The 23,060-nt window shown below is 46.3% G+C and overlaps 2 protein-coding genes and 1 pseudogene across 2 annotated transcripts in view; 1 reads left to right on the top strand and 2 right to left on the bottom strand.

The window, feature by feature from the left end:
* LOC130280485 (zinc finger protein 665-like) overlaps positions 1 to 21,253 on the bottom strand; it is a 30,246-nt gene extending 8,993 nt beyond the window's left edge. The window contains 7 exon segments of the mRNA XM_056528780.1: positions 457 to 580; positions 696 to 787; positions 1,753 to 1,876; positions 1,991 to 2,070; positions 2,164 to 2,282; positions 9,159 to 9,224; positions 21,233 to 21,253. Of these exon segments, the coding sequence (XP_056384755.1) occupies positions 457 to 580; positions 696 to 787; positions 1,753 to 1,876; positions 1,991 to 2,070; positions 2,164 to 2,197 (454 nt within the window). The 5' untranslated portion in view covers positions 2,198 to 2,282; positions 9,159 to 9,224; positions 21,233 to 21,253.
* LOC130306231 (uncharacterized) overlaps positions 1 to 23,060 on the top strand; it is an 870,792-nt gene that overhangs the window by 703,354 nt on the left and 144,378 nt on the right. The gene's annotated exons all lie outside the window — the stretch shown is intronic.
* LOC130343117 (U2 spliceosomal RNA) lies at positions 7,987 to 8,144 on the bottom strand (annotated as a pseudogene).

Raw genomic sequence — 23,060 nt, 5'->3', positions numbered from 1 at the left:
AGGGAAGGCTGAGCCACCTGGGGGAGCTATGTAAGGGAAGGCTGATCCACCAGGGGGAGCTATGTAAGGGAAGGCTGAGCCACCTGGGGGAGCTATGTAAGGGAAGGCTGAGCCACCAGGGGGAACTATGTAAGGGAAGGCTGAGCCACCAGAGGGAGCTATGTAAGGGAAGGCTGAGCCACCAGGGGGAGCTATGTAAGGGAAGGCCGAGCCACCAGGGGGGAGCTATGTAAGGGAAGGGTGAGCCACCAGGGGGCGCTATGTAAGGGAAGGCTGAGCAACCAGGGGAAAGTGACATGCATGTTTAACCTGTGGTTACTATAATATTGTTCTAACATGGAGCCTCCCCTGAAGAAATCTCTGAATTCCCTCTGTAATCAATTATTACATACCTGGGGTAACACCTCCTGAAATTATTACATACCTAGGGTAACACCTCCTGGAATTATTACATACCTGAGGTAACACCTCCTGGAATTTTCTCCTTCACTTCCCTCATACACGGGTGATTGGACCAACAAGCCGTCTCATCTTCTGGTTCATCTTTAACCTCAACCTTAATATTAATCTGATCTTCAACCTGAACAAGCAAAAAAAAAAAATGCCAAAGAAAACTTTAGTTCGACCCCTTTATGGTCATATTATGGGGAGACTATAAGGACCCCCTATAGAGATATAGGATCAGCCTCATCTACCTGATGCTTCTCTGGGACATTTCCCTTTGGACAGTCCTGGGAATACAGAGGGCGGGGACACCTCTCGGGTGGATTTCTATCAATGACTCCATCTGTAGGGAACACACAGCGATGAATAGATTATTCCATGTGATGATCAGATGATGGGTGTAGTAGTATCTAGGAGACCCTCCACCAATAAAAGTCTCCCCCTCCTTACACTGCTGATCGGCCCCGAAAACAGTCTCCTATTCTGGTTTACATTTAACCTCTGCCAGCAGGGGGAGCTATGTAAGAGAAGGCTGAGCCACCAGGGGGAGCTATGTAAGGGAAGGATGAGCCACCAGGGGGAGCTATGTAATGGAAGGCCGAGCCACCAGGGGGAGCTATGTAAGGGAAGGCCGAGCCACCAGGGAGAGCTATGTAAGGGAAGGAAGAGCCACCAGGGGGAGCTATGTAAGGGAAGACTGAGCCACCAGGGGGAGCTATGTAAGGGAAGGCTGAGCCACTAGGGGGAGCTATGTAAGGGAAGGATGAGCCACCAGGGGGAGCTATGTAAGGGAAGGATGAGCCACCAGGGGGAGCTATGTAAGGGAAGGCCGAGCCACCAGGGGGAGCTATGTAAGGGAAGGCTGAGCCACCAGGGGGAGCTATGTAAGGGAAGGATGAGCCACCAGGGGAGCTATGTAAGGGAAGGGTGAGCCACTAGGGAGAACAATGTAAGGGAAGGCTGAGCCACCTGGAAGAGCTATGTAAGGGAAGGCTGAGCAACCAGGGGGAGCTATGTAAGGGAAGGCCGAGCCACCAGGGGGAGCTATGTAAGGGAAGGCTGAGCCACCAGGGGGAGCTATGTAAGGGAAGGCCGAGCCACCAGGGAGAGCTATGTAAGGGAAGGCTGAGCAACCAGGGGAAAGTGACATGCATGTTTAACCTGTGGTTACTATAATATTGCTCTAACATGGAGCCTCCCCTGAAGAAACCTCTGAATTCCCTCTGTAATCCATTATTACATACCTGGGGTAACACCTCCTGGAATTATTACATTGGTGGGGAAACAGCTCCTAGAATTATTACATACCTGGGGTAACACCTCCTGGAATTTCCTCCTTCACTTCCCTCGTAGACGCGGGATCAGCCCAGATATCCGTCTCCTCTTCTGGTTCATCTTTAACCTCAACCTTAATATTAATCTGATCTTCAACCTGAACAAGCAAAAAAAAAATGCCAAAGAAAACTTTAGTTCGACCCCTTTATGGTCATATTATGGGGAGACTATAAGGACCCCCCTATAGAGATATAGGATCAGCCTCATCTACCTGATGGTTCTCTGGAACGTTTCCCTCTGGACAGTCCTGGGAATACAGAGGACGGGGACACCTCTCGGGTGGATTTCTATCTGTAGGGAACACACAGGGAATGAATACATCAGTGCTGGATAGATTTCTATGTTACTAGGTAGTGAGAGTGATATACATATGTCTCTTCTTACCTTGTGATGTAAGGGGCCGGTGATCCTCCATCATGACTATGTCCTGGTACAGACCCTCTATGTCCTCCACTAAATAATAGACAGCGATGTCCTAATGGGGTCAGTTCTGGAAACCTCACCTACAAAAAGACATCGATAACATAGAGCAGCTCCAAAGATGGGGGACAACAATGGTGGAAATGTAGATGAAATGTAGATGGGGGGGGTAACAATGGTGGAAATGTAGATGGAGGACAACAATGGTGGAAATGTAGATGGGGGACAACAATGGTGCAAATGTAGATGGGGACAACAATGGTGAAAATGTAGATGGGGACAACAATGGTGCAAATGTAAATGGGGGACAACAATGGTGGAAATGTAGATGGGGGACAACAATGGTGGAAATGTAGATGGGGGACAACAATGGTGGAAATGTAGATGGCCGACAACAATGGTGGAAATGTAGATGGCCGATAACAATGGTGGAAATGTAGATGGGGGGGACAACAATGGTGGAAATGTAGATGGCCGACAACAATGGTGGAAATGTAGATGGGGGGGACAACAATGGTGGAAATGTGGATGGGGGACAACAATGGTGGAAATGTGGATGGGGGACAACAATGGTGGAAATGTAGATGGCGGACAACAATGGTGGAAATGTAGATGGGGGACAACAATGGTGGAAATGTAGATGGCCGACAACAATGGTGGAAATGTAGATGGCCGACAACAATGGTGGAAATGTAGATGGGGGACAACAATGGTGGAAATGTAGATGGGGACAACAATGGTGGAAATGTAGATGGGGGACAACAATGGTGAGAATGTAGATGGGGACAACAATGGTGAAAATGTAGATGGGGACAACAATGGTGAAAATGTAGATGGGGGACAACAATGGTGGAAATGGTGAATTATACTCACCGATAATTCCTTTTCTAGAAGTCTCCACGACACCCATGAGATTATCTCCTCCTCCTGATTAGGACAGGAAAAAACACTGAGAGGTTAAATTCCCCACCCCTTCCTGTCCACACCAGTGTATTTATAAAGAACACCGAAGGAAAGAAAAAAAGTGCACCAAAAAACACTATAATTAAAAACCAAAGGGTGGGATGTATGGGTGCTGTCGTGGAGACTTCCAGAAAAGGAATTATCGGTCAGTATAATTCACCATTTCCCCCCATGTCTCCACGACAGCACCCATGAGAAATCCCAAAGAATTTACTTAGGGAGGGACTACAGCACTGAGAACTTTACAGTAACCCCCTGACATGCGATGCTTTTATATGTCGGGGGCCATCGCATTAACTATCCGACAGCGCAAAATGCTTAAGCTGCTGTCGGATAGCAGTTTAAGCATCCCGGACAGGCTCACTTACCTATCCCCGCTGCTCCAGGTCCACTTCGGGATCCTCCGGCATCTTTTGCATTTCCTCCAGGGTCCGGGCCTCGCTTTCTGGCGTCGTTATTACGTCGCTACGCACGCCGTGCCGGCGCTGAAACGTAATAACATCACCAGAAAGCGAGGCCCGGACCCTGGGAAGATGCGGAAGAAGCCGGAGGATCCCGAAGAAGACGCCGGAGAAGCGGGACAGCATCGGGAGCCCCTGGGACAGCATTGAGAGTGGTGAGGATGCGGTCCGGAGCAGCGGGGACAGGTGAGTATAACTTCCTATACTTTACATTGCACGAATCCCTCAACATACGATGGATTCGACAAACGATGGGTCGTTTGGAACAAATTACCATTGTATGTTGAGGGACCACTGTACGTCCAAAGGCCATATCCTCAGAAGACAAAATGTGAACTCTATAATGTCTGGAAAAGGTATGAAGGTTTTTCCAAGTGGCAGCTTTGCAAATCTGTTCTACAGAAGCGCCGGCTCTCTCTGCCCATGATGAGGAAATTGCTCTAGTAGAATGGGCCTTCAATTGTATAGGAGGGGCTTTACCTCTGGCCACATAAGCCTCAGAAATCCTCAGACGGTCTTAATCCATCTGGCTATAGAACTCCTGGAGGCTTTCTTGCCTCTATTAGGGCCAGCAAACTGAATAAACAGATTGTCATCCTTCCTCCACTGACTAGTTCTTTCAATGTAGATGAGGACAGCTCTTCTAACATCCAAAAGACTATATTATTTTTCTAAATCATTTTTGGGGATTTGAACAGAAGGATGGAACCACAATATCCTGTGATCTATGAAAGGTAGAGACAACTTTAGGGCGGAAGTTAGGATCAAGCTTAAAAATGATTTTGTCATCCAAAATTCTGATATAAGGCTCTCTGATAGAAAGAGCCTGAATTTCACCTACTCTCCTAGCTGTAGTGATGGCGATTAAAAATATAGTTTTGAGAGTCAACATTTTTTCGGAAACAGAATCCAGAAGCTCAAAGGGATCCAGAGGAAGAGCCGCTAGAACTGTATTTAAATTCCACTGAGGACAGATATTTAAAGACTTAGGTCTGAGTCTGCTGGACGCTTTAATAAATCTTGAAATCCACATGTTATCAGCCAATCTTACATGATAGAGAGCACTGAGAGCAGAAACCTGTACTTTGAGGGTACTAGGGGAAAGACCTAAATCAAAGTCCCTGCTGAAGGAAGTCTAGAATTTTAGGAATCACAGGAGTGTTGATAAAAAAAAGAATCCACACACCAAGAGATTAATTTCTTCCAGGTTTTAGCATAGATTCTAGAGGTAGCATCTTTACGGCTAGATAGAAGGGTATTTACTACCTTTTCAGAGAAACCTTCCTTCAGTAGAATGGACTTTTCCATTTCCATGCTGTCAAGCTGAGGTTTTTGATCTGACGATGATAGGATTGTCCCTGGGACAGCAGATCTTTTTGAGGAGGAAGGCAGATGGGATCCTCTACAAATAGAGTCTTTAATAGAGAGAACCAGCTTCTCTTTGGCCAGTATGGAGCTAATAGGATTAGAATGCAATGATAGTTCATTAGCTTCTGAAGGACCCGAGATATTAGCGGCAGGGGAGGAAATGCGTATCCCATAATGAATGTCCAATCCTGAGCTAATGCATCTACTGCTAGCGGAGAGTCCCTTGGATTTAGGGAATAGAATAGATCCACCTTGTGATTTCTCTTGGTTGCAAACAGATCTATTTGAGGAACCCCCCATCTCTCCGTAATCATCCTGAATGCCCACAGAGCTAGAGACCATTCCCCTGGGTCTAATATGTGTCTGCTCAGGAAGTCCGCCTCCAAGTTCCAGACCCCTTTGAGATGGACTGCTGAGATAGAAAGCACCTTGTTTTCTGCCCAAGAAAATATTTGATGCAAAATTGACTGGAGAGCTGTGTACCTTGGACCTCCCTGACGCCTTATAAAGGCCACTGCAGTCATGTTGTCGGAGTAAATGAGGATATGGCGATTTTTGCAGATCTCCTCTAACTCTTGGAGTGTCATCCATATTGCCAGTAGCTCTCTGAAGTTGGACGATTTACTTGCTATCTGAGGATCCCATTTCCCTTGGACTACTCGAGTCTCTGAGTGAGCACCCCATCCTCCTGCACTGGCATCCGTTGTTATGAGTAACTGGTTTGTCTGAAACCAAATTACTCCCTTCTTTAAATTTTCCTTGAACGTCCACCATCTTAGATGGTTTTACTTGAGTGGGAATTATCACTCTTCTGTCTAAAGATTTATGAGACTTGTCTCAAATGGTTAGAATCCACTTTTGTAGAGGCCTGGAGTGAAACTGAGCCCAAGCTACTGATTGGATGCATGATGTCATATGACCCAGAGTGGACATTGCTGTCCTGATTGTACAAGAATGGAGGCTTAGAAATCTGGAGACTAATGCCTGCAGTAATACCCTTTTGGAATCCAGAAGAAAGGAGGTCTGGATCCTTGAATCCAAAAGGGTACCTAGGAAAATTTTCCTCTGACTGGGAATAAGATCTGATTTGTCTAGATTTAGGATCCAACCCAACTTATGGAGAACAAGTATAGCTCTCTGTAAATGAAGTTCCAGTTGAGGAACTGAGTCCGCCATTATCAGTATGTCGTCTAGATTAGGAATAATTAGGATAGACTCCTTCCTGAGAAGGGCGACCACCTCTGCTAAGACCTTGGTAAAAATTCGAGGCGCAGATGACAGGCTGAATGGGAGACAGACAAACTGAAAGTGGCGGACCCTGGACCCCCACTGGATGGCAAATCTCAGATATTTTTGGGAGTTTGAATGGATGGGAATGTGGTAATATGCATCGCGAAGATCGATAGTCGCTATCACCGCCCCCTCCTTTATTAGCTGAACTGCAGACTTCACAGTCTCCATCTTGAATTTTTTGTAAACCACAAATTTGTTCAGGGGTTTCAGGTTTATAATTGTACGGAACTTCCAGTTTGGTTTGGAAACCAAAAACAGGGAAGAATAATGACCTAGGCCCCTCTGAAGGAGAGGAACCTCCTGGATAGCACCCAGGGAGAGAAGGTCCTGAACAGCCTTGAGAACCAATTTCTGTTTTTTTTTTACTCTGCTGAGTAACAACATACAACTCGATCTGAGTAACAACATGACAACTCGACCCAGAGGCCCTGAGATATTATCTCTACTATCCAGGGATTGGGAATTAGTGACTCCCAAACTGGGGCAAAATGGGAAAGCCTTGCCGCCACTGGCCTTGCGTCATTGCTTAGGGTTGGAAGAGGACTGACCAGGGTTAGTAAAGATATTTCTACCCCTACCTCCCTTCCTGTAAGACCAACGTCCTGTTTTCCCTTTACTTCCTCTGAAAGATTGGTCTGACTGGGAAAAAAGACGAAAAGGAGACTTTTTAGGTTGGACCTTATCTAAGGGCAATCCTTTTTTATTGTCTGCTGCTTTTTCCAAAATAGAATCCAACTCTGGACCAAACAAAAATTTTCCATGGAAAGGAAGGGAGCAGAGTTTACTTTTTGAAGTCATGTCTCCCGACCAAGATTTTAACCACAGTACACGCCTAGTGGTATTGGAAAAAATAGCAGTACGAGAAGCAAGTTTTACAAATTCTGCAGAGGCATCTGATAAAAAATTAGATGCCATCTTAAGCAGAGGTACGGATTCCAAAATCTGGTCCTTAGGGGTATCAGACTGGAGGTGGTATTCCAACTGGTCTAACCAAAACTCCTGAAGTCCTGGCTACACAGGTAGAGGCTATACTAGGCCTTAACAGTGAGGAAGCAGCCTCCCAGGTCTTTTTAAGCAAACTCTCTGCCTTTCTATCCATTGGATCTTTAAGTTGTGTAGCATCCTCGAAAGGCAGAGAGGTACGCTTTGCAACCTTAGCAACCGGGATATCTACTAATGGTATTGTGTCACAGGTAGTAGAGTCTGCATCATCAAAGGGATATCGCCTTTTTAGACCCCTAGGAATAAATGTATTCTTTTCTGGCTTAGCCCATTCATCTTTAATAATTTTATGCAAATTTGTATGAACAGGGAAAGTACTCCTAGGCCTCCAAAAAGCTCATCCTGGATAGACTTAGTTTCCTCAACTTCCTCTAAATTCAAGGTAGTACGGACGGACTTAATTAAGGATTCTATATCATCAGAATTAAACAAGAATTTTTTCAAAGAGGAATCTTCCTCTTCATGAGGATTTTCCACATATTCTCCTTCTTCCAATTCTGGAGATACATTTTCTTCAGAATCGGAAAAAGACACCGTTTTAGTCTTTTTTACAGCTGAGACATTAACCGAAGTAGTGGATGCCACAGGGGTAACAGGTGCAACAGAGGCTAACGCTGAGTGAATCTCTGAATTAATCATGGATTTAATTTCTTGCATAAGAGTTGGAGAGTCATCTTTTACTACTGATGCAATTTTTTTTTTTTGGTGCACTGTACCCGAAGATACTGCCAATACATAGGGCGACGGAAGCAAGCTTCGAAATCGCCCCCCGTTCTCAAAAATCCATTTAATATATGGTCCCCAGATAGGGGACGTATCAGATATTAAACTGATGAGAACAAAAGGCCGAGAAGCAAATAACACATTTCTTAGGTTTTGATTTTTTCGGTTTAACCGAAGAACCTGCCGAATCCTTGTCTCCCTGCAAATACAAGGAAGAGAAGGATAAAACACCATGCAATGAAGATAGGCCAGGGCGAACACGTAGGCCCTCAGTTCTCATGGATCCTGGGATCACTGGAGGATCTGGAACTTTTGCAGGTGAGCTCATGATGCAGCATTGTAAAATCCAACACTGGAATCAGGTAGAGCAGCTTCCATCTGGGAGAGGGGCTTCTTATAGGAAAAAAGCCGGTCTCCAGATTTAAATTCCCCGCCCCAGCGCGGCCGGAAGTGACGCCAGACGCCAGCATTCCCGGCCGGAAGGGATCCGGGAGAAAATAAACTAAGAAGCGCTCGCGCGAGGAACTCCTCGCTAAAGGCAGAGACCGCTACAAGGACACCGTACAGAGACCCGCACACTACACGGTGCTCCCGCGGCATCCCTCCGCCTCCATGCTCCCGGAGAGGACCTACAGAGAGGACCTGACCACTGAGAGAAAAAGACAGGGGGTGTGCTATGCCCGCACCCAGAGTCTGCAAGGCCCCGGTAAGGACACATTTCTTCATGCAGGAGAGTAAGAAACCCCCCTGCACCTCTCAGCTCCTTCCCTGACAGGGACAGGAAAAAACACTGGTGTGGACAGGAAGGGGTGGGGAATTTAACCTCTCAGTGTTTTTTCCTGTCCCAATCAGGAGGAGGAGATAATCTCATGGGTGCTGTCGTGGAGACGTGGGGGGAAATGTAGATCGGGACAACAATGGTGGAAATGTAGATGGGGACAACAATGGTGGAAATGTAGATGGGGACAACAATGGTGGAAATGTAGATGGGGGACAACAATGGTGGAAATGTAGACTACTATACCAAGCTTTCATATAGGGAAGGTAGGATCAGTCATGTATTGTTGCCTTTATCTTGGGATACAAACCGCCCCCTTAATCTGCCTCCCAGAGACAAAAGATGTGGCGACATGGTGGTGCTAGGAATACCTTATCACTTTGTGACGCCAGGGCACCGTTATCCTATACACGGTCTGAGGTTGGAGACAGCTTCTCCTGGGCCAGACACGGGGAGTAAATGAACACAGCGATGTCAGGTTACAGATAACTGTCTTTACTGAACTGGTGCAGATGGTATTACACGTACAGTCTGGTGCAAAGTGAGAGGACGCAGTGTAACCCCTTGGGAGCCCTGTTGTCTTGCTGGGACTTATGGTGCTTTTCACCCAATAGATTAATACTGACTTGATTTGAGACTGAAGATTTTACAGTGTTCTGAGAAGGTCATGTGACTTTCTCCACCAAGGCTTGAGTTTCCTCTGTAAGGGGGATCCTTGTAGAATGGCCGGATAAGACTCGAGAAGAGATTTGTTCTGGACTCTTCCCTCTTCTTCACATTCACCTCACTCCTTTACCACACTGTACTCTGCTCTCCACAGTGACTAGTGCTGATCTCCACTTAGACTGGGGAAACTTCTCCCCCCACTACACTATATAGCTAGCACTGTAGGGGTTCCCATTGGGCAGGCAGGGTCACATGGGTTTATACTTCTCCTCCCTCTTAAATGGGTACTCTGGTGGAAAACCCTTTTTTTTTTTTTTTTTTTATCAACTGGTGCCAGAAAGTTAAACGGATTTGTAAATTACTTCTAGTAAAAAATCTTAAACCTTCCAGTACTTATTAGCTGCTAAATACTACAGAGGAAATTATTTTCTTTATGTCAGCTCTCTGCTGACATCATGACCACAGTCCTCTCTGCTGACATCTATGTCCATTTCAAGAACTGTCCAGAGTAGGAGAAAATCCCCATTGCAAACATATGCTGCTCTGGACAGTTCCTAAAATGGACAGAGATGTCAGCAGAGAGCACTGTGGTCGTGAGGTCAGCAGAGAGCACTGTGTTCCAAATAGAAAAGAATTTCCTCTGTAGTATTCAGCAGCTAATAAGTACTGGAAGGATTACGATTTTATAATAGAAGTAATTTACAAATCTGTTTAACTTTCTGGCACCAGTTGATAAAAAAAAAAAAGAAAGTTTTCCCCTGGAGTACCCCTTTAACCCCTCAAGGACCTAGGGCGTATGGATACGCCCCGGCTTCCTGGTACTTAAGGACCCAGGACATATCCATATGCCCACCCCACGCAAATGCTCAGGGGGGTCCTCAGACCCCCCTGAATTCACACTTGCTATTTGCGCAATTCCGGATCATAAGGGTCTATGGTGACCCGGAATATAAGAGGGATCGCGGTTTTCCAAGACAAGTAAGATCCCCCTGAAGGGATAGGAGTGAGGTGGCAGGGGGGCCACCCCTCCTATCCCTGTTATTGGTCGTGACCAATGACCAATAGCAGATCTGGGGCGGGGGGGGTAAACTTTCGGTTTCCCCGTTCTGCCCACCTACAATAGGCGGGGCAGAACGGGGAAACCGAAGAGGACCGGCAAAGAAGATCCACTTACCCATCCGATGGCAGCAGGCAGCGATCAGTGGTGGCAGCAGGCGGAAGAAGAGGACGGCTATGCAGCTTCATGGATCCTACGGAAGCTGGTGAGTTGCCTAGCAACGTCTAGAGGGCTACAGTCTGAGACCACTATACAGTGGTCTCTAAACTGTAGCCCTCCAGATATTGCAAAACTACAACTACCAGCATGTCTAAAGAGCTGTTTGCTGTGTGGGCATGCTGGGATTTGTAGTTTTGCAACAGCTGGAGGGCTGCAGTTTGGAGATCATTTTGCAGTGATCTCTAAGCTGTGGCCCCCTAGATCTTGCAAAACTACAACTCCTAGCATGCCCATACAGCAGTTTGCTGTCTGGGCATGGTGGGATTTGTAGTTTTGCAACATCTGGAGGGCCACAGTTTGGAGATCACTGCAAAGTGATCTCCAAACTGCAGCCCTCCAGCTGTTGCAAAACTACAAATCTCAGCATGCCCACACAGCAAACAGCTGTCTTGGCATGATGGGAGTTGTAGTTGCGTACCTCCAGCTGTTGCATAACTACATCTCCCAGCATGCCCTTTGGTTATCAGTACATGCTGGGAGCTGAAGTTTTGCAACAGCTGTGGGCACACTGGTTGGAAAATACTGAGTTAGGTTACAGAACCTAACTGAAGGTTTTCCAACCAGTGTGCCTTCAGCTGTTGCAAAAGTACAACTCCCAGCATGCACAGTCTTTCAGTAAATGCTGGGAGTTGTAGTTTTCAAACAGCTGGAGGTTTGCCCCCCATGTGAAGGTACAGGGTACATTCACACGGGCGAGTTTACAGTGAGTTTTCTGCTTCAAGCTTGGGCTGCGGCAAATTATTCGCTGCAGCGCAAACTCCTAGCGGGAAACTCACTGTAACCTGCCAGTGTGATTGTATCCTAAAAACACTACACTAACACATAATAAAGGGTAAAACACTACATATACACCCCCTAAAGCTGTCCCCCCTCCAATAAAAATAAAAACGTATCGTATGGCAGTGTTTTCCAAAATGGAGCCTCCAGCTGTTGCAAAACAACAACTCACAGCATTTCCGGACAGCCACAGACTGTCCAGGCATGCTGGGAGTTTAGCAACAGCTGGAGGCACCCTGTTTGGGAATCACTGGCGTAGAATACCCCTATGTCCACCCCAATGCAAACCCTAATGTAGTCCTCAAATGCGCATGGCGCTCTCTCACTTCGGAGCCCTGTCGTATTTCAAGGAAACAGTTTAGGGTCCCATATGGGGTATTACCGTACTCGGGAGAAATTACACTACAAATTTTGGGGGGCTTTTTCTCCTTTTAGGGGCTATAGTGAGCCTTATCACCCCACAGGTGATTTGAAGAATTTTCATTAAAGTTGGATGGAAAAATGAAAATGCTGGTGCTACCCTAAATTTTTCATTTTCAAATACCCCATATGTCGATGTAAAGTGCTCTGCGGGTGCACTACAAGGAGCGCCATTGGGATTTTGGAGAGAGAATGTGTCCGAAATTGAAGGCCACGTGTGTTTACAAAGCCCCCGTGGTGCCAGAACAATGGACCTCCCCACATGTGACCCCATTTTGGAAACTACACCCCTCACGGAATGTAATAAGGGGTACAGTGAGCATTTACGTCCCACAGGTGTCTGATAGATTTTTCGAACAGTGGTCCGTGAAAATGAAAAATGTAATTTTCCATTTGCACAGCCCACTGTTCCAAAGATCTGTCAAACGCCAGTGGGGTGTAAATACTTACTGCACCGCTTATTAAATTCTGTGAGGGGTGTAGTTTCCAAAATAGGGTCACATGTGGGGGGGGGGGGGGGGGTCCACTGTTCTGGCACCACGGGGGGCTTTGTAAATGCACATGGCCCCTGACTTCCATTCCAAACAAATTATCTTTCAAAAAGCTCAATGGCGCTCCTTCTCTTCTGAGCATTGTAGTGCGCCAGCAGAGCACTTGACGTCCACACATGGGGTATTTCCATACTCAGAAGAAATGGGGTTACAAATTTTGGGGGTGATTTTCTCCTATTACCCCTTGTAAAAATGTAAAATTTGTGGGAAAAGCAGCATTTTTGTGAAAAAAAAATTAATTTACACATCCAACTTTAAGGAAAAGTCTTCAAACACCTGTGGGGTGTTAAGGCTCACTGTACCCCTTGTTACTTTCCTTGAGGGGTGTAGTTTCCAAAATAGTATGCCATGTGTTTTTTTTTGCTGTCCTGGCACTATAGGGGCTTACTAAATGCGACATGCCCCCCAAAAACCATTTCAGCAAAATTTGACGTGCAGTGCACTTGACGTCCACACATGGGGTATTGCCATACTCAAAAGAGATGGTTTTACAAATTTTGGGGGGCATTTTCTCCTATTAAAATTTATAATGGGGTCATTTATGGGGTATTTCTAATATGAAGGCCCTTCAAATCTGTAAAATGATATATTATAGATTAATCTATGCAGAATAACTTTCCAATAGCATGTTATAAAAAAATTATGCTTCTTTCTATTTAATTTTCCATTTTGAAAAAATGACCACTGGGGGTCTCCCTACCAGTCCTTTTTTATAGATTTCAGACTCATGCTGGAGTCCTAAATCTCAGACTGTATCCGGAACACAGACAAACTCTGCACTTCTCCCTGCCAGGGAGTTTGTCTGTGTACCGGCTGCAGTCTGAGATTTAGGACTCCAGCATGAGTCTGAAATCTATAAAAAAGGACTGGTAGGGAGACCCCCAGTGGTCATTTTTTCAAAGTGGAAAATTAAATAGAAAGAAGCATAATTTTTTTATAACATGCTATTGGAAAGTTATTCTGCATAGATTAATCTATAATATATCATTTTACAGATTTGAAGGGCCTTCATATTAGAAATACCCCATAAATGACCCCATTATAAAAACTGCACCCCTCAAAGTATTCAAAATGACATTCAGTAAATGTGTTAACCCTTTAGGTGTTTCACAGGAATAGCAGCAAAGTGAAGGAGAAAATTCAAAATCTTCATTTTTTACACTCGCATGTTTTTGTAGACCCAGTTTTTGAATTTTTACATGGTGTAAAAGGAGAGAAATCTTCCTAAAATGTATAACCCAATTTCTCTCGAGTAAGGATATACCTCATATGTGTATGTCAAGTGTTCGGCGGGTGCACTAGAGGGCTCAGAAGGGAAGGAGCGACAGTGGGATTTTGGAGAGTTTTTCTGAAATGTTTTTTGGGGGGCATGTCACATTAAGGAAGCCCCTATGGTGCCAGAACAGCAAAAAAAAAACACATGGCATACTATTTTGGAAACTACACCCCTCAAGGCACGTATCAAGGGGTCCAGTGAGCCTTAACACCCCACAGGCGTTTGACGACTTTTCGTTAAAGTTGGATGTGTAAATGATTTTTTTTATGCATAAAATGCATAATAGGACAAAATACCCCCCAAAATGTGTAACCCCATCTCTTCTGAGTATGTAAATACCCCATGTGTGGACGTCAAGTGCTCTGCTGGCGCACTACAATGCTCAGAAGAGGAGTCACATTTGGCTTTTGAAAAGCAAATTTTGCTGAAATGGTTTTTGGGGGGCATGTCACATTTAGGAAGCCTCTATGCTGCCAAAACAGAAAAAAAAAAAACACTATTTTGGAAACTACACCCCTCAAGGAACGCAACAAGGTGTTTGACAACTTTTTGTTAATAGTCGGATGTGTAAATGCTAAAATGCTGTTATTTCCCCAAATTCTACATTTTTACAAGGGGTAATAGGAGAAAATGACCCCCAAAATTTGTAACCCCATTTCTTCTGAGTATGGAAATACCCAATGTGTGGACGTCAAGTGCTCTGCTGGCGCACTACAATGCTCAGAAGAGGAGGAGCGCCATTGAGCTTTTGGAGACAGAATTTGGTTGGAATAGGAGTCGGGGGCCATGTGCGTTTACAAAACCCCCCGTGGTGCCAGAACAGTTGAACCTCCCCACATGTGACCCCATTTTGGAAACTACACCCCTCACAGAATTTAATAAGGGGTGCAGTGAGTATTTACACCCCAATGGCGTTTGACAGATCTTTGGAACAGTGGGCTGTGCAAATGAAAAATTACATTTTTCATTTTCACGGACCACTGTTCCAAAAATCTGTCAGACACCTGTGGGGCGTAAATGCTCACTGTACCCCTTATTACATTACAGGAGGGGTGTAGTTTCCAAAATGGGGTCACATGTGGGGGGTCCATTGTTCTGGCACTATGGGGGCTTTGTAAACACACGTGGCCTTCAATTCCGGACAAATTTTCTCTTCAAAATCCTAATGGCGCTTCTTCTGTTCTGAGCAATGTAGTTCGCCAGCAGAGCACTTTACATCCACATATGGGGTGGGTTACAAATTTTGGGGGGCTTTTTTTCCTATTTTCCCTTGTGAAAATGAAAAATTTGGGGGTAACACCAGCATTTTAGTGAAAAATCTTTTTTTTTCATTTTTCCATCCAACTTTGAAAAATTTTCAATAAACACCTGTGGGGTGTTAAGGCTCACTATACCACTTGTTACGTTCCGTGAGGGGTGTAGTTTGCAAAATGGGGTCACATGTGAGTATTCATTTTCTTGCGTTTATGTCAGAACCGCTGTAAAATCAGCCACCCCTGTGCAAATCACCAATTTAGGCCTCAAATGTACATGGCGCTCTCTCACTCCTGAGTCTTGTTGTGCGCCCGCACAGCATTTTACTCCCACATATGGGGTATTTCCGTACTCAGGAGAAATTGCGTTACAAGTTTTCTGGGTCTTTTTTTTTCCTTTTACCGCTTGTAAAATAAAATGTATGGGGCAACACCAGCATGTTAGTGTAAAATCTTTTATTTTTTTTACACTAACATGCTGGTGTAGCCCCCAACTTTTCCTTTTTATAAGGGGTAAAAGAAGAAAAAGCCACCCAAAATGTGTAGTGCAATTTCTCCCGAGTACGGAAATACCCCATATGTGGCCATAAACAGTTTCCTTGAAATACAACAGGGCTCCGAAGTGAGAGAGCGCCATGCGCATTTGAGGACTAAATTGGGGATTTGAATCAACCACAAAAATACCCTACGGCAGTGTTTCCCAAACAGGGTGTCTCCAGCTGTTGCAACAAAACTCCCAGCATGCCTTGACAGTCAGTGGTTGTCCGGCAATACTGTGAGTTGTTGATTTTCAACAGCTGAAGGCTCTGTTTTGGAAACAGTGCCGTACAAGATTTATTTATTTTTGTTTGGGGGGGGGGGGGGGCTGTGTAGGGGTATATGTAGTGTTTTACTTTTTATTTTGTGTAGTGTAGTGTTTTTAGGATACATTCACACGGGCGGAGGTTTACAGTGAGTTTCTTTGCCGGGAGTTTGAGCTGCGGCGGAAAATTTGAGCTGCGGCGGACAGCCCCATTCACCCTTTTTTTCCGGGTCACCAGAGACCCGATTGACCCGGAATAACCGCAAATCGCACGTCTGAATATGGGGGGGACCTCAGGACCTCCCTGGGCAATATATCCCGGGATGCCTGCTGAACAATATCAGCAGGCATCCCGGTCCGATCCCTGCCCAGTGGCAGGGGCCGGAAGAACGCAGGGCGTAATCCATATGCCCTGAGTCCTTAACCCCAAGCCATTTTACACCTTAGGACCAGAGCGTTTTTTGCACATCTGACCACTTTCACTTTAAGCATTAATAACTCTGGGATGCTTTTACCTTTCATTCTGATTCCGAGACTGTTTTTTCGTGACATATTCTACTTTATGTTAGTGGTAAAATTTTGTCGATACTTGCATCATTTCTTGGTGAAAAATTCCAAAATTTGATGAAAAAATTGATGAAGGAAAATGGATATTCCAAATGAATTATATATTGATTCACATATACAATATGTCTACTTTATGTTTGTATCATAAAGTTGAGATGTTTTTACTTTTGGAAGACACCAGAGGCTTCAAAGTTCAGCAGCAATTTTCCAATTTTTCACAAAATTTTCAAAATCTGAATTTTTCATGGACCAGTTCAGGTTTGAAGTGGATTTGAAGGGTCTTCTTATTAGAAATAGCCCACAAATGACCCCATTATAAAAACTGCAGCCCCCAAAGTATTCAAAATGACATTCAGTAAGTGTGTTAACCCTTTAGGTGTTTCACAGGAATAGCAGCAAAGTGAAGGAGAAAATTTGAATTTTTACAAGGGTAAAAGGAGAAGAATCCTCTCAAAATTTGTAACCCAATTTCTCTCGAGTAAGGAAATACCTCATATGTGTATGTCAAGTGTTCAGCGGGCGCAGTAGAGGGCTCAGAAGGGAAGGAGCGACAGTGGAATTTTGGAGAGTGAGTTTTTCTGAAATGGTTTTTAGGGGGCATGTCACATTTAGGATGCCCCTATGGTGCCAGAACCGCAGAAAACCCCCCACATGGCATACCATTTTTTTCACTAAAGTGCAGTTTTTTCCCCAAATTTACCATTTTTATAAAGGGTAATGGGAGAAAATGCCCCCCAAAATTTGTAACCCCATCTCTTCTGAGTATGGAAATACCCCATGTTAGGACATAAAATGCTCTGCGGGCGAACTACAATGCTCAGAAAAGAAGGAGTCACATTTGGCTTTTGGAAAGCAAATTTTGCCCACATTTTACATTTTTACAAGGGGTAATAGGAGAAAATTACCCCCAAAATTTGTAACCCCATTTTCTCTGAGTATGGAAATACCCCATGTGTGGACGTCAAGTGCCCCGGTCGAACTACAATGCTCCGAAGAGGAGGAGCGCCATTGAGCTTTTGAAGAGTGAATTTGTTTGGAATGGTAGTCAGGGGCCATGTGCGTTTACAAAGCCCCCCGTGGTGCCAGAACAGTGGACCTCCCCACATGTGACCCCATTTTGGAAACTACACCCCTCACAGAATTTAATAAGGGGTGCAGTGAGTATTTACACCCCACTGGCATTTGACAGATCTTTGGAACAGTGGGCTGTGCAAATGAAAAATTAAATTTTTCATTTTCACGGACCACTGTTCCAAAAATCTGTCAGACACCTGTGGGGCGTAAATGCTCACTGTACCCCTTATTACATTACGTGAGGGGTGTACTTTCCAAAATGGGGTCACATGTCGGTATTAATTTTTTTGCGTTTATGTCAGAACCACTGTAAAATTAGCCACCCCTGTGAAAATCACCAATTTAGGCCTCAAATGTACATGGTGCGCTCTCACTCCTGAGCCTTATTGTGCGCCCGCAGAGCATTTTACGCCCACATATGGGGTATTTCCGTACTCATGAGAAATTGCGTTCAAATTTTGGGGGTCTTTTTTTCCTTTTACCTCTTGTGAAAATAAAAAGTAAAGGGCAACACCAGCATGTTAGTGTAAAACTAACAGGCTGGTGTAGACCCCAACTTTTCCTTTTCATAAGGGGTAAAAGGAGAAAAAGTCCCCCAAAATTTGTAGTGCAATTTCTCCCGAGTACGGAAATACCCCATATGTGGCCCTAAACTGTTTCCTTAAAATACAACAGGGCTCCGAAGTGAGAGAGCGCCGTGCGCATTTGAGGACTAAATTAGGGACTGCATAGGGGTGGACATAGGGGTATTCTACGCCAGTGATTCCCAAACAGGGTGCCTCTAGCTGTTGCTAAACTCCCAGCATGCCTGGACAGTCACTGGCTGTCCAGAAATGCTGGGAGTTGTTGTTTTGCAACAGCTGGAGGCTCCGTTTTGGAAGCACTGCCGTACAATACGTTTTTAATTTGTATTGGGGGGGACAGTGTAACGGGGTGTATATGTAGTGTTTAACCCTTTATTATGTGTTAGTGTAGTGTAGTGTAGTGTTTTCAGGGTACATTCACACTGGCGGGGGTTCACAGCGCATACTTGAAGCAGAAAACTTACTGTAAGCCTGCCCGTGTGAATGTACCCTGTACCCTGTACGTTCACATGGGGGGGGGGGGGGGGGGGGGGGGGCAAACCTCCAGCTGTTTCAAAACTACAAATCTCAGCATGCCCAGACAGCAGACAGTTGTGTGGGCATACTAGGAGTTGTAGTTTTGCAAGAACTGGAGGGCTATAGTTCAGAGACTATCATATAGTGGTCTCAAACTGTAGCCCTCCAGCTGTTGCAAAACTACAACTCCCAGCATGCCCAAACAGCTGTCTGGGCATGCTGGGAGTTGTAGTTTTGCAACATCTGGAGTGCTACAGTATTGAGACCACTATATAGTGGTCTCGGACTGCAGCCCTCCAGATGTTGCTAGGCAACTTACCGGCTTCCGTAGGATCCAGGGAGCCTGCTGCAAGTCATCGCCGCCTGCCGGTCTCCGACACCGATCGTCGCCCGCAGCCTCCGCAGATCGGTAAGTGGACTCCGGCACCGGTCCTCTGTCGTTTCCCCGTTCTGCCCCGCCTATTGTGGGTGGGCAGGACGGGGAAAACGAAAGTTAATCCCCCCGCCCCGATCTGCTATTGGTGGTCGCGTCTAGACCACCAATAGCAGGGATAGGAGGGGTGGCACCCCTGCCACCTCACTCCAATCTCTTCAGGTAGATTGTGGGTGTCTTAGACAACCGCGATCCCCCTTATATTCCGGGTCACCATAGACCCATAATGACCCAGAATCGCACAAATCGCAAGTGTGACCAGTGCGACAAGTCACCGACATGGGGGGTCTGATGACCCCCCTGGGCATTTGCGCGGGGTGCCTGCTGATAGATATCAGCAGTCACCCCGGTCCGGTCCCCACCCGGCGCGCAGCGGGGACCGAAATTCCCACGGACGTATGAGTACGTGCCTGGTCCTTAAGAGGTTAAAGGGGTAGTCCAGTGGTGAAAAACTTATCCCCTATCCTAAGGATAGGGGATAAGTTTGAGATCGCGGGGGTCCGACCGCTGGGGCCCCCTGCGATCTCTCTGTACGGGGCCCCGGCTCTCCGCCGAGATAGCGGGTGTCGACCCCCGCACGAGGCGGCGGCCGACACGCCCCCTCAATACATCTCTATGGCAGAGCCGGAGATTGCCGAAGGCAGCGCTTCGGCTCTGCCATAGAGTTGTATTGAGGGGGCGTGTCGGCCGCCGCCTCGTGCGGAGGTCGACACGCCCCCTTCCAGCGGGCTGTCGGGGCTCCGTACAGGAGATCGCAGGGGGCCCCAGCGGTCGGACCCCCCGCGATCTGCAACTTATCCCCTATCCTTATGATAGGGGATAAGTTGCTCACCACTGAATCACCACTGGACTACTCCTTTAAGGACTCGGAAACGGGGGCGTATGCATACGCCCTGCGTTCTTAAGGGGCCAATCTACAGTTAAAGGACAAATCTCACGTACCGAAGGATAGGGGATATGTTTTAGATCGCAGGGGGTCCAAACGCTCTCCTGTATGGAGCCCCCCCAAAGCAGAGGCTGCCACGCCCACTCCATATAGTTCTATGGGAGAGCGGTTCGGCAATCTTCGGTTCTCCAATAGCGTTTTATGAAGGGGACATGTCCTTTAAGGGGAACCTGCTATCAGCATAAAACTGGTGCAGGCATCAGAATCCCAGAACACTATGAATTAAAGGGGTACTCCGGCGCTTAGACATCTTATCCCCTGTCCAAAGGATAGGGGATAAGATGCCTGATCGCGGGGTCCCGCCGCTGGGGACCCCCGTGATCTTGCACGCAGCACCCCGTTTAAAATCAATCCCCAGAGCATGTTCGCTCCGGGTCTGATAACTGTCGATCACGGGGCCGGAGCGTTGTGACGTCAAGGCTTCGCCCTGTGTGACATCACGCTCCGCCCCCTCAATGCAAGCCTATGGGAGGGGGCGTGGCAGCTGTCACGCCCCCTCCCATAGGCTTGCATTGAGGGGGCGGAGCGTGACGTCACAATGCTCCGGCCCCGTGATCGACAGTTATCAGACCCCGAACGAACCTGCTCCAGGGACTGATGATGACTGGGGTGCTGCGTGCAAGATCACGGGGGTCCCCAGCGATCAGGCATCTTATCCCCAATCCTTTGGATAGGAGATAAGATGTCTAAGCGCCGGAGTACCCCTTTAATCATTCAAAGTTATCTTAGTTTGAAAATTCCCCCAGTAATTAGTCCTCGGGGCGGGTGACACATCTCTCCCTATATCAATGGTCTCAAAACTGTGACTCTCCGGCTGTTGCTAATCTAAAACTCCCGGTAAAACTACAACTCCCAGCATGCCCAGACCGTAGTTGGAACAGCAAGCACCTAGGGGGAGATTTATCAAAACCTGTCCAGAGGAAAAGTTGCCGGGTTGCCCATAGCAACCAATCAGGTCGTGTCTTTCATTTATAACAAGGTCTCTGCAAAATGAAAGCAGCGATCTGATTGGTTGCTATGGGCAACTTTTCCTCTGGACAGGTCTTGATATATTGCCCCCCCCCCCCCCAGACACCATGCAGGGGGCTGATATGATCCCCTCCCCCATTATCTCCCCCTCCTCTCACAATCTCCCCTCTATCATTATCCCCCCCTCTCCCTTGATCTCCCACTTTATCTCCCCCTCTCCCTTTATCCCCCCCGTCCTCCTGGTTTTGGGGCCATACACCCGACCACGAATGGTTAATAGTACATCCGGCCCTGGTGATAACACATTGTAACAAAACATCTGCACTGAAACTCACCTCAGCCGGTGTGTTACGTCATCTATTGATAAGCTCCGCCCTTTCCAGTCACATGATCATCCTCACAGGTCCTTCACCGCAATCTCCTCTGTCCTGCTAAACTCCGCCCCCACATGTACTGGTCACATGATTGTGACATCATCACAGGTCCTACACCTCCACCATCTAGATGATACAGAGCAGGTCCTGGAAGGGCAGTCAGTAGTAATGAGATTACATGAGGAGGAGGTTTGTTACAGTGTGTCACCCCAGTAGTAAGGAGATTACATGAGGAGGAGGTTTGTTACAGTGTGTCACCCCAGTAGTAAGGAGATTACATGAGGAGGAGGTTTGTTACAGTGTGTCACCCCAGTAGTAAGGAGATTACATGAGGAGGTTTGTTACAGTGTGTCACCCCAGTAGTAAGGAGATTACATGAGGAGGAGGTTTGTTACAGTGTGTCACCCCAGTAGTAAGGAGATTACATGAGGAGGAGGTTTGTTACAGTGTGTCACCCCAGTAGTAAGGAGATTACATGAGGAGGAGGTTTGTTACAGTGTGTCACCCCAGTAGTAAGGAGATTACATGAGGAGGAGGTTTGTTACAGTGTGTCACCCCAGTAGTAAGGAGATTACATGAGGAGGAGGTTTGTTACAGTGTGTCACCCCAGTAGTAAGGAGATTACATGAGGAGGAGGTTTGTTACAGTGTGTCACCCCAGTAGTAAGGAGATTACATGAGGAGGAGGTTTGTTACAGTGTGTCACCCCAGTAGTAAGGAGATTACATGAGGAGGAGGTTTGTTACAGTGTGTCACCCCAGTAGTAAGGAGATTACATGAGGAGGAGGTTTGTTACATTTTGTCACCCCAGTAGTAAGGAGATTATATGAGGAGGGAGTTTGTTACAGTGTGTCATCCCAGTACTAAGGAGATTACATGATGAGGAGGTTTGTTACAGTGTGTCACCACAGTAGTAAGGAGATTACATGAGGAGGAGGTTTGTTACAGTGTGTCACCCCAGTAGTAAGGAGATTACATGAGGAGGTTTGTTACAGTGTGTCACCCCAGTAGTAAGGAGATTACATGAGGAGGAGGTTTGTTACAGTGTGTCACCCCAGTAGTAAGGAGATTACATGAGGAGGAGGTTTGTTACAGTGTGTCACCCCAGTAGTAAGGAGATTACATGAGGAGGAGGTTTGTTACAGTGTGTCACCCCAGCAGTAAGGAGATTACATGAGGAGGAGGTTTGTTACAGTGTGTCACCCCAGTAGTAAGGAGATTACATGAGGAGGTTTGTTACAGTGTGTCACCCCAGTAGTAAGGAGATTACATGAGGAGGAGGTTTGTTACAGTGTGTCACCCCAGCAGTAAGGAGATTACATGAGGAGGAGGTTTGTTACAGTGTGTCACCCCAGCAGTAAGGAGATTACATGAGGAGGAAGTTTGTTACAGTGTGTCATCCCAGTAGTAAGGATATTACATAAGGAGGAGGTTTGTTACAGTGTGTCACCCCAGTAGTAAGGATATTACATAAGGAGGAGGTTTGTTACAGTGTGTCACCCCAGTAAAAATACTACATGAGGAGGAGGTTTGTTACAGTGTGTCACCCCAGTAGTAAGGAGATTACATGAGGAGGAGGTTTGTTACAGTGTGTCACCCCAGCAGTAAGGAGATTACATGAGGAGGAAGTTTGTTACAGTGTGTCATCCCAGTAGTAAGGATATTACATAAGGAGGAGGTTTGTTACAGTGTGTCACCCCAGTAGTAAGGATATTACATAAGGAGGAGGTTTGTTACAGTGTGTCACCCCAGTAAAAATACTACATGAGGAGGAGGTTTGTTACATTGTG

The sequence above is a fragment of the Hyla sarda genome, chromosome 1, assembly GCF_029499605.1.
Source record: "Hyla sarda isolate aHylSar1 chromosome 1, aHylSar1.hap1, whole genome shotgun sequence".
NCBI lineage: Eukaryota > Metazoa > Chordata > Amphibia > Anura > Hylidae > Hyla > Hyla sarda.
The sequence above is the reverse complement of the archived record's forward strand: the minus strand, read 5'-3'. Positions and strand labels throughout refer to the sequence as shown.